This window comes from Notolabrus celidotus, chromosome 11, assembly GCF_009762535.1.
Source record: "Notolabrus celidotus isolate fNotCel1 chromosome 11, fNotCel1.pri, whole genome shotgun sequence".
Taxonomy (NCBI): domain Eukaryota; kingdom Metazoa; phylum Chordata; class Actinopteri; order Labriformes; family Labridae; genus Notolabrus; species Notolabrus celidotus.
The window spans coordinates 23,062,477-23,075,200 of record NC_048282.1 but is presented as its reverse complement, the minus strand read 5'-3'; the positions used below and the strand labels follow the sequence as shown (position 1 = coordinate 23,075,200).

At 39.4% G+C, this 12,724-nt stretch overlaps 1 protein-coding gene across 5 annotated transcripts in view; it reads right to left on the bottom strand.

Moving 5' to 3' along the window:
- LOC117821210 (serine/threonine-protein kinase WNK2-like) overlaps positions 1 to 12,724 on the bottom strand; it is a 51,279-nt gene that overhangs the window by 37,669 nt on the left and 886 nt on the right. For all 5 annotated transcript variants that reach the window (XM_034695318.1, XM_034695316.1, XM_034695317.1 and 2 more), the window contains exon 2: positions 11,892 to 12,712. In XM_034695318.1, the coding sequence (XP_034551209.1) occupies positions 11,892 to 12,530 (639 nt within the window). In that variant the 5' untranslated portion in view covers positions 12,531 to 12,712. The remainder of the gene's footprint in view (positions 1 to 11,891; positions 12,713 to 12,724) is intronic.

The window sequence follows — 12,724 nt, the reverse complement described above, 5'->3', positions numbered from 1 at the left end:
TTCAACGTTTGAATGAGTCTGGCTGATCGTGACCGGGAGTTAGCCAATGTGGATTAAGGAATACAAGCCTCCTATAAACCTCTTTCCTGTCATTGACTAAACGCGTAGGGTGACAAAGAAACTGTTCTTTGACTCAGACACAAAGAAACAGAAAATTCTGATTAGACACTTGCCTCCTCAAAAAGACTACTGCAGCTTACGAAATAGGCATGTATTCAAACAGTGATTTGAATAATGACAACTGCAGATTTGGAAACGTCTTTGTTTTAAGCCTAACTGGCTGAGTTTTGAAGCCAAACGTGCGTAAATCCTCCCAACAAAGACTATTTCAATTTGTCAAGGGTTTTAATGCTAAATATAAGAAATGGGGTTTGGGATATTTTATAATTTAGCTTAAATAAAGATGACTATAATGAAAAATGTCAAAAAATGTCAAAAATATCAAATCACAAAAATACTTTTAAAACACTTTCTCATAAATAAATTAATAGAATTCAAATCTAACCTCAAAATACATATGTATTTGTAACAAGCAAATTAGGGCTGGAAATAATGAAACTATTGATTAATGCTGCTCATAATATCATTATCACTGATTGCTTCATTATTCAAGTATAAAATCATAAATACTTGAAACTTGCATGACTTCCTGTAGCACATTGTAATCTCCTCCGAGAGTTATAAACCCCAAATATGTTTAATTAATAATTAAAACAGACGAAGGAAAATATGACAGGATGCAGTGAATGGTTTAAATAATTGCAATTAAGTTCGACTAATAGAATTGTGGGTTCCAGCCAAGCAGCAACCTCCGGCCGTGAGAATTGAAGCCAATGCGGAAGTGCTAAAAACTGCAGTTCATCGAGTGTCCACTTGAGGCTGGCTCCAGAAGTACCGGAAACCACATACACACCAATTCAAAAAAGCCGATCTTTACAGCAGAAGTCAGAGACTAGGCCAAAACTCGGCTTGGGCAAAAAACACCACGGCAACAACAGGAATCTAGGACTGTCCAGTATCAAGGTATCTATGTCACAGTCACACTGGTTGAATTTTTGGCTAAAAAGTTACTGAATCATTTCGGATCGTATCATTCTAAATAAACCAATATCGTCCTTTAATCGTAACGCAACCACAAATCGTGATACGAATCGAATCATTGTAAAAAAGAATCGTTACACCCCCATATTAAGATTATGAGTTGTCCATTGTGAGAGACACACCTGACTTGATTGACAGGTGGGAACACTGTAGCTGTTAGCGAGGACGCTCAAAGCCTGCCTCTTTACCTTACACTAGCTCGTCAGCAGTTTGGTTGAGTTCCACATTTCCAATATGGTTCCCGCAAACGATTGACTTTGAAACAGGGCTTCAGAAACAGATGTGTGACGTATACTATGGCGGATACTACATCCATTATTTATACAGTCTATGGGTCCAGCACTAAAGGCAATATCTGCTGATAATATAGGACCATCAATCTATTGGCTTGGCTCCAAACATGTAAAAGGAGACCCACTGAAACATGAGGATAAGTAGATCTTGATCCTGTTACAGTTAGTTATAGAAAGCTGAGAAATGTCTCTTCCATTTTTTAAAAGAACAAATAAATAAGATAAAACCACAACCTCTAAGGAAGGTAAAAGCATGATTTAATACAGCAACTTACAAAAAAATCAATGAGTTCTATAATTATTTTAGCCAGTCTTCTACAAGACTTCACTTTAAAAGGAAAAGATGCTCAAGCCATGAAAAATAAATGGCTTACCACTTTGGATAGACAAGATTTTCTGGAACGCTTGGTGTGCTTTAGTAATGCACAGGTACTCTGAGAAGTGAGAACGGGTCGTTTACACAGATTAAAAGCACCCTTACTAGCTCTGGTGTACTTGACGCTCCTCTCTTCACTGGTGCTCAAACTTTCATTGTTTAATAGAATGGTTAATGCGACTGTCAACACTAATGTAAAATAAGAACCAAACATTATTTGTCCTTTAAAGTGAAGCATCAAAGATAAAACATGTCATGTTTTCTCAGCTTTCTATTTATTTTCAACAAGGCTTCAGATAGGACCAGAGGAGGCTTTAGCAAGTCTGTCCTGGAGAAGCTGAGGAGTGACAGCTGGTAGTGACATCTTCAACACACACTTATTGCCCATTGTAAAAACTGCACAGAAGCTCATAGAGCCAGCTACAAATAGCTGTGGTGCCATGATACCCAGGGTGGCAATCTCACCCCAGTTGCTCTGAACTTGAGACAAATATTCACAAATGTGCTCCATGCCAATGTAAATGACTTAAAGCCTAATGAAGCCAGAGTGGAATCATACAAGCCAGGAAGGGAGTGTGGCATTTGGGCAGTCATGCACATATGCCTCTTTTCCCAGATGGTAATGGTAAGAGCTCAGACAAGGCAGAGGAGAGTGCTGTGCTTGGTAGAGATGTCTTGAGCTGAACTAGGGAGCCTGGCCAAACCCCCCCCCCCCCCCCCCCCCCCCCCCCCTGACCATTTTATCAGCCGCTGCAGTGTGCGGGCACAGAGCCAGAAAGAAAGGCTTGATTCAGCAAAATACCCTGACCCAGACTAAACACGACACAGGCAGGACACAACACAGGTTCTCCCTCATGGAGAATTTTAGGCAGCCAACCTTTTCATCGTCCGAGGACCCTTTACCAAAAATCATCCAGTTTATCGGTGATCAGAGATGAAGAATGATCGGATTTTTCATTTACTGCCAACTGTAAGCTACTACTGTAGGATGGCTGTATGGGGCGCCGTCTGTAAAGTTGTGCACGCCAAAAAATAACAGCAACATTTCTCCACATTTAGCTCCAAAACTTCATAAAAATGTAGAGTGAATTTTTAAAAATCACTTTATCAAATTAAGAGGAAAATTAGTGATCTTCTTCACATTTAATTTTGTTGTGAAAAACATATTAAGTTAAAATCTCTGTTAAATCCATATGTTAAATATAAATATAAATGTTAAATATAAAATGTTTAATATAAATGTTAAATATAAATATAAATGTTAAATATAAATACAAATGTTAAATATAAATATTAAAAATAAATATAAATGTTAAATATAAATCCAAATGCTAAATATAAATATAAATGTTGCTTATATTTAAAATTTAGATTTATATTTAACATATGAATTTAACAATGATTTTAACTGAATATATTTTTCACAATAAAATTAAATGTGAAGAAGATCAGAAATATTCCCCTAAATGTGATTAAAAAAATGACTTTTAAAAATTCACTCTACATTTTTATGATGTTTTGGAGCTAACTGTGGAGAAATGTTGCTGATATTTTCTTTGTGCACTATACAAACAGCGCCCAAAAGGGTGAAACGGAACGTTATCTTTTTACCTACAAAAAGTTAGTTAAAACAAAACAAAAGACTTACCTTTTGAATTCACTTTTTAATTTTTAGTAATTTATTATTATAATAATTGCTTTTAATTATCTTATTTACTTAGCTATTTATTTCCTGTATTTATCTGATCTTTTTAACTTTCTTATTTTAAACTCTTCCTTCCTTACTTATTTTATTAATTTTACTGTATTGATTTTATTTTATTTTTAAGTATTCTATTTATAATCACGCCTTTTATAATTTTACCATTGCTGTTGTCAATTTTTAAGCACTTTGGGCTGCATGTTTGCATGTATGAAAGGTGCTATATAAACAAAGTTGAGTTATCTTAACTGGACAGTACTAGACAATAAAATCAGAATAGATACTGAAAAGATAGCTCAAACTAGTCAGGTATGACAAAAGAGAAAATATCAGACAACTGCAACAAGAGGAGGATGGGGAAGTAGAAATGTGTAAACATACACTTTCAAATTTTTGAGGGGTTTCCTGGTTGTATTTTGGCTGGGCATTGCAGGCCATCTGTCGTACACAAACAGCAGCCTGATGAATTTAAAATAATGGCCTTTTAGTAAAGGCAACATATTGCTACATCAGCCAATCTGAGTAGTCCTAAAATGACCACAGGGTTCAATCAGAAACTCCCTGGTGCAGGTGAAAGCTCTAAGCTTCATAAAGTTTGGATTTAACAGAAGGTACTTCAGTACTAGTCGTAAAGTTTTTCCTCAAAATTAGAAATTTCCTTAAAAATAAATACATTACGTTGAAGCAGGTCAGACTATTGGAACCACTTTGCCTCAATTTAAGCCAGGCATCTACATTCCAAGCACAAACACAACGCCAACTGTCTCGGGGACACGCGGAAATAACAAATAACAGCATCCTGCCATACAAATCTCACAATTTCAACAGCGATATTAACAAAGCTAAACAGAGAAACTCTATTCATGTAACAGTCTGTGAACCTGAGAGGCTTTATGTATGAGCTGTCAAATAACAGTTTTAGATTTCTCTTAACTACTGCTACAGTATGGGTGTTTGTTCTTTCACTCATTATTATGTAAATGGCTTAATGATGCAGAGGTCAGCTAGAGTGTACATTTATTCAAAGTAACCCTTGTCTTCATACCACAGGGTCTAAGCAGGAGGCCTAAAGAGGATGCAGAGGTACTCAAGGTGTTTTCATACAAATAAATAACCGTGTTAAATTCCAGTAGAGATTACCATTCCTAATGAGCAATTGTGACACTTCTTATTAATGGGGGAGAGATGAGAGCGGCTAAAGGTGCTTTTAATTCATTTCGTTCTGTATCAGTTTAGGGTGAGACTATGAGAGTGCAGGAAGTTGATCACTGATTGAAAGTGCAATGGTAATTATTTTCAATACACTAGTATTTTATTCGCAAAGAAATGTGTTAAGGTAATCATTCAATCAGAGAAATAAATTTTAAAGTCAAAAGTGCATGGGTGGAGAGGAACAGTGGGCACTCACAGACTCACCGAAATGTACCTAATCACTGTAATTTGCTCAATAATACCACAACTGTGTCCTTTTATGCTGAAAAACCCAAATCAAAAAGGCAATAGGAGATTCAGTAAATGGTTACTCAGCTACAGCAATGAAGTGTCATTTTAGAGGGTGCTGCTCTTGTGATGACCAACAGCAGGTGTTTTTAGCTTGTTTTTCACCAGCATGCACCAGCTCTTAACAAATTCTCTATCCTCTGTACTGTCCTGTAAACACTTCTAATTGATTTCTGATGTACCTAATTTACATTTGTGTCTTGATGCAAGCTGCATGTCTTCCCCCTCTCTCTACTCCGCACATTTCCTGTCTCTCTTCAGCTGTCCTGTCAATAAAAGGCGAAAAAGCCCCACAAAAAATCCCTTAAAAAAAAACCCCAATAGTTACTTCGAATATTTTCTCATTTTAAAAGTACAATTTTTCATAATTTTTACTGGTGCCTGGTTATAATACGGTTGTCCCACCAAACGGTGGCTATAGAGCGTCTTAAAGCTGTTTGCTAACCACATTAACAAACAGAAGAAGAAGAATGCTAACTGCATTAAATAGCTAAAGAAGAAGAAAACATTTGCGACAGTCGCAGCGATTTTCTCTGTTTCTGAATCTCACACCACACGTGTTTCCAGAGACTGAGCATGGCTGTAAAATGTAAACACACCCGCCACGCCGTGTCACAGAAACCCTGACGTAAAGATTGAGACGAATGCTGTCAGTGCCCACTACTAGCAGCGCCTCGTCCTGCTGCTGGTTAACACAACAGCCACACAAATGGGCTGTTAATGGGACAGGTGTGTGCGTGTGCGTGTGCGTGTGTTTTTTTTGGGGGGGGTGATTATTCGAATAATTGTCAAATAGATGCCAATTATTATCAAATAGGGTTTTGGCTTGAAATGCCCATCCCTAGTGGACACTGTACTGTAAGCACATGTATCTGGTACCTGACAGTAGAACTTTGGAACATATCCTGTAAACCTCAATCCCCAACTATTTTTAACATCAGAGCTTCATCTTAAAAATGACAGTTCTCAATACAAGAATTTTTTTTTTATGCCAGGGTGGCATGTGAGCTGATTTTTTTTGTCTCGCCAAAATGTACCCTGGATTTGGCAGGTGGTATACCAGTATGCTAATTTTATTCCATTCAAGGCAGAGGCAGAGGAGCAAGAGGAGGAGATATTTAACAGCCCACCTTTACTTGAATCCTTATTCACTTCTGAAAATGTGGTTTTGAGGGACACAATTATTCCCTTCCCTTTCTAAAACTCTGGGAAAGTTTCTCATAACCATTCATTTTATGACAGCACATAAAGTTTTTATTTTTTAACAATGCCAGGCACAGATGGTTTCCCATGTATCAAATAGCCATTCTCTGACAACCCTGTTTGTGCTGCTGTGTACCATTGGCTAAACTGCTGTGGCTCGAACATCCTTGTCCTCTTTTCCTCAGGCTCTTAGGCTGAGTGACACAGGAGCTCAAGCATGCCTGAAGATGAGGCCACTGACAAAGCATTGTTAGCTACAGCCACTGGGTCTGACTGTTCCTGCTTCCCTGGGCCTCTAATGCCAAATGGGCTGTAATGAATGACCCACTTGGGCATTTCTAACTCTTTCTTTTGCAGTCAAGCAGGTGTTGTTTTTAGCACTCTAAGCAGGGCCAGCCCTTGGTATAGGCAGTATAGGCAAATGACAGGGGTGCCGGCTGTCCATGGGGGGCGCCGGTTGCACCCTAAATGAGTGAGGACGAAAATTTGACGATAATAGGAAAAATAATATTATTTTATCTAATAAAATTTGGGGTTAAATTGCGGAGTGATGCCAGTATACATTTAAAAGCTTGTGATTCACTTTTGGCTTTTAAAAAAATAGTTTCCAAAGCAGTTTTTTAAGTTTTTAAGTGTTCATGATTTACTTGTTTTTGTTTTCTTCTTCACACTTTGGAAGCTGTTAGCTTAATTAGATAGAAAATTTAGGCTAAGCTTCAATAAGCATTTTGCTTCTGGCTTTTCAGTCATCACTTTACTGTTGCGTCATTAAAAGTGTCTGTACTGTGAAAATGATTGTGTTATATAATGATTGAATAGCTTTTACTACTTTTACATTATATATTCTTAAATTGTATTATTTTTTCCTGATAAATATCAGGGTTATTACCATTTTATCAATGTTCTTTTAAAATAAGAAAACCTGTAAAACATAAAGCTGTATGTCAGGTGTCTTTCAGTGTATGTGATGTGATTGTTGATGGAGTTGGTTACAGTACAAGGGGCACCAGTTGAAATCTTGCCTAGGGCACCAAGTCAGTTAGGGCCGGCTCTAACTCTAAGAGACACCCATACACCATGCTTTCAAAAGCATGATGATGCTAAAACATGGCAGAATCTCATCTACCATTAGGGCAAAGTCCCATGTTTGGAACCAAGATAGTGGCCTAGTGACTCATACAATCAAATATTTGCTGGGTCTGTTTGGTTCAAGAAGCTCAAATCTACGGCAAACACTCAGAGACGGGCTGCTCCACATCATTTCCAGGACTGCATTCACAAGCTGAGAACCAGATTAATCTACGGGACAACAAGCTCTCTGCCAAATACCACAGAGAAGTCTGTGAAAAAAGGTCAGAAGTAAACTCTGACTGTGAGCGTGCACACAGCATTCAAAAGTGTGATATATCTAAACACACGTCACAACTGACAGGAACATGACGTTTTCAAAGTTTAAAAAAAAGAGTTCCAGTGATCGAGGGGCAAATAGAAACACAAGAAGTGTTTCTTCCCCGACAATGAAAAAACTCACAACAGGCATCTTTCTCTCAGATTAACATCCTTGCCTGAGCCAGGGCCATCTGTGTTATGCCAGCAGCCTGGCACGGAAACAGAGATGTGGGGGAGATGGGTATGGGAGGAAATAAGAGGAGAGAGAGGGGGAGGAAGAGAGGGAGAAAGAATAAACATAGGACCAGATTAAAATTTCTGGGCAAAAAAGCCATGTGACCGATGGAAGGAGGGAAAACAGTGGAAAATCACAGACTCATATCTCCTGCTCTCGGCCTTCCACAGAAAGCACAGCCGTCATCCTGGAGCAGAGCAAAGCTAGCATTATGTACATGTGACAGTAAAAGTAAATCACTATTACACAGGCATGAAATCTTCACTGAGCTGATCTGTGTAAATATAAGCAGTGTGGGTTCTTGGATCAGACCAATAATCTTTCCAGCGACTCCTTCTATGCCACAAAATAACATTACACACGCTGATGAATCCCCCTGGAGTTACAAACACCGAAAACTCTCCTTAAGACTGTCAATAAAACATCTCATTTGCTGCACTACAATAAAATGTCTGCCGGCTGAGATTACTACACCCACTCAGATTTAAGGCGTGTTCAGTTCACAGCATCACACAATGAGGAAACCTTGAAACATCTCAAAACGATGCATTTCATGCTCTTCTCCCCACGTAATAGCTGAAGATTTATTGGAAAATGTAAGAACTACAAGACATGAAGCTATTCGGTTATTAAAAAAATGTTGCAGATCAGTAATTATTTAGCCATACCTATATCGAGTCATTAAATAAATAATAATAAAATACCCTAGCTTGAAAAATGTAATTGTTTGCTGGTTTTCTTGGTCATTCAGGATACTTTTGCTGCTGCTTTTTTGGACAGAACGAGGCCACTAAATAGGGCTTTGTTTTATTTTCATGATCATTTATTCTGCAAATTATCTCAGATTACTTGTTTAAGTATATTGAAACACCCAAGAAGAGTGGAGAATATTCAAAACAATTTATAAGATCATCATATGTCATTATTTTTTTAATGAACTGAGTGATTTATCTGCAAAGAATTGCTGCAGGATTCTGAAGATGTTGATCTCAATTTCTGGTAACTTTTACGGCCATTTTTTAACTCTTTTAACATTTTAAAAGAATGGAGAAAATCATTATTGGTTCAACTGAATATGAAAAATAATGTGACATTTCAAAAACCGTCTGCCAGTTGCAGTCAAATTGTCAAAATTGGTTTAAAGCTGGGGTTGGTACTTGGTAGTCAGATTTAGTTTCACTTTTTGTTATACTGGTTAAAATTATCTTTCTGTCCCGATGGTAATCAATACATAATGTGTTCTTAAAAAAGAGTGATAAAAAGCCGCTATCTACAGCCGGAGTAAACCTGGGAAAACACCAACCAATCCCTGCCATCAGGAGCCAAATTATGAAACCAATCAAATCCCATCCTGCCGTTCTGCCCGCCTCCTGTGCGTACATTTCATGTTGTTTGTGTTTTTAACTTTCACTATGATAATGTTTTGGTGTTTTCTTACCACTGAGTGAGACATGAGCTGACGTAGTGCAAAACACAAACGATGTGCTGAGGACCGGTTTTGAATCAGTCACGATCATATGGTCGCGAATCAGCGCCGCTTGTGCTGGTTAGCAGAGGCGTCGTTTCGGAGGAGCTTGGAGGGGAGGGGGGGAGGGGTTAGACGGAGTCCTGAGGAAATGCTGCATTCAAATTCATGCTTGTTTTCCGTGACTTCCAACCCTAGCTTTAAGCCTAAAATGACTTGTATGTTCTGATTTTACAGATCTGCCGCACTTAATTTTTAATACAGAACAGCTCGAAACCACCTCTCATAATTTAACTCATTCACTCACTTAATCAGCATGAGATCACAAGCACTGCTTAACTGAACAAGGCCGTTGTATTATATTATTTCAAACCTTAGTCCCTCAGGCACACAAAGGAGGGTTCTGAATTGCTCAGTAAGCTAACATACCAGAGAGTGCTCTGGCGAAACACACTGATCAGTTAAGCAAAAGATTACAACTTTATGGAAGACTTTACTCAAAATAAAAACTATACAGGGTTTGTACACTTTTTTCATGGTCAAATTCAAGCACTTTTCAAGGACTTTTATGGTCAATTTTCAAACTTTTCAAGTACTACTTTTCAAGACATACAGTAAGAGAGGAATGAGGGTTTGCACTGGGTGGGCCAAATTATATCAGCTGTAGTCATGTCATTTTAAGACCTCAACAGGCCACATCAGTCTGAATTTTTTTCATCTTTTCTTCTGTTAAAATTGATATTGTTATTGATACGGTTATTAATAAGCCATCAATGTTCAGACACAATGCTAAAAACTGCAGTTCATCGAGGATCCGCTTGAGGCTGGCTCCGGAAGTACCGGAAACCACATACACACCAATTCACAAAAGCCGATCTTTACAGCAGAAATAAAGAGGCACAGCTGACTTGACTTGATTGACAGGCGGCTCAAAGCCCGCCTCTTTATGTCACAATCCTCGATAGCAGCAATATGGCTCCTGCCGAAGATCACTCCTAAAACAGCTCTTCAGAAACAGATGGGTGATGTCACGGATACTATGTCCATATTTTATAGAGTCTATGCATGTCACACACGCGAACCCATCAGGGAGAGCGTTTTTTTTTACATTTGACTACTTTATTTCTCTCCATTTAATCGATCTGTTGAGTCAGATTGCTCTTAATTGTGAAATATATATGTTTACAATTTCAAGTATTGAAAAGCACTTAGACCCAAAATTCTTCAAAAAGCATTTTTCAAACCTTGAAAACACAACATTAAAATGCAAGCATTTTCAAGGATTTCAAGCACCCGTACGAACCCTGACTATAATACAGTGAGTGACTATGAGATGATTTGAACCATTTGAATTGTGATTTACATCTATCACTGACTGACTGTCCACTAGAGGGAGTTTTAATGTTACACCAGGGGAGAATAAAACACTGTAGATTGCTTCCTGTTCCACATCCCGAGTCCACTGCAGCTCAATGTTGTGAGCTTGAGGGATTGCTCACCGCTACTATCAGCCTGCATGACATCAGCATGGAAGTGAAGTCATCATGTCTATCAGCTGTGATATCTTTGACTTACTCCCTGCAATGGCATGTAATCTTGGAATCTCTTTCTTTGTCTTCAATGTGTCACTGCCAGTAAAACAAAACATGTAGTGACCTTTGTTTCTTTCAGTGAGCCTCAGTCTGTCTCTCAGAGGACTGATGTTGCATGTTTTCAGTAGCCTCTGGATAGGTGTTCATCGAGCCCACAGGACCACCACACGATACCCAGCAGGCTACAGCACACTTCAGCTGTTTCCTGTCTGCCTACCTCCTGTTGCACAGAGGGAGGGAGGGAGGAAATAGGATTGCACGAAACATGCAGAAACACTGCTGGGACAGAGCATACAGAAGCATCTCGTGCACTGTCTGATCTAATTACTATGCTCAGTGTCACTACGTCATCAGTGAGGCAAATCACCACAGCAAAAAAAATGTTCAAGAATAAACCATTGGAAATTGATCATTAGCTATTTAAATCTGAGTAAAACATCACAGTACAAGGTCTCTTTCTTCAAGTCATGCTTACTGTAGTACCCCCTAAGCCTCCTGGGAGAGAGAGGGAGAGAGAGAGAGATTATCCTCCCTGCAGTCTCCAAAGGACGGAAATAATTAGTTAATACCTTTGCACAGTCTAAGCTGGTGATTTTCCTGTGTCTGGGTAATACAAGACAAGATATGCTCTTCTTGTGCATCTACAAAACTGCTGATCGTTATACTTCCTGCATCTCAAAGTCAGCAGCTAATGCTTGTCAATCACTTTCCCTGTGTAAACCATTTAAAGTGTAGTGGTGGTAACCCATTTGCAGCTTAGTAGACTCTTTGACTTGACTTTGGATGATTGACAGCTCCCTGAAGACCGCCTCATCATACTACCATCATGTGTGAAGCTTCTTGGACAAAGAGGGGAGCTCCTTAAGGAGGCATCCTGCTAGAGTCAGGCATTCCCACACTGATGTAAGCGATGCACTAGTCATTTGAAAGTGAAGCCCACGCCCTGCTGCAAGTTTGAGAATGCAAAAAAAAGGGTGGTGTGTGTGGATGCTTTAAAGTCACAGTTTAAGGAAAAAGCCAGCGTTAGTACTTTACCTGCAGCTCACACCAGGCAACCTCCACCCAGGTCTCCGTATCCAGACCCTTGTAGACCGTCTTGAAGGACCCTCTTCCTAGCTCTATGTCAAATTTGAGGAATCTTCCCCCTGGAGATGTGGAGACTGCTTTCATCTCGGCCTCCTCCTCAGTCTCCTCACTGGCTGCCTTGATGGTAGCTTTACCAGCATCATTGCACGTAAGATTTAAGGCATCCCTGCCTTTCTCCTTTTCTTCATCAGCACTGGCGCTCTCTGTTGCGCTGTCTTTATGCCCCCCTTGACTTTCAGTGCTTGAACCTTCTTGTATCCCACAACTAGTCCCCCGTGTCCTGTCCACTATTGTTCGCAGGTTTATGTTCAAGATCTTACTCCTGTTGTCACATTCAGGTGCTTCAAAGGTCTGCTCATCTGTGTCAGAAAACCAGAGGCTCCTCCTTATGAATCTCTGGTGAACACTCCTCTGATAGCTAGAAGAAGGATATGCACTGGGGTCACTTCCACCTCTCACTAATGAGTCCACAATATTGACATTTCCATCACCCATGGCCTCATACATATTTGTGGCCAGCTCACGCTGAGAGTTGGATACAGATGGATATTTCAGTTCTACGGAGTTGGAATTGGGCTCCGGCTCCATGGTGGATTTTTAGAGTTCAGTTACTTCGGTTTCCAGGTCATTCTTGCCATGACTAGACTCGCCAAACTGCAGATCCAGAGATGAGTACCTGCAGCGCCCACTCGGTGACGCAGATTGCCAGCAGAGGCCCCTAACACCACCAGGAGGGATGGCACCGAGTGGATTTCATTTTAAACCAGGAGCTACAAAAGAAA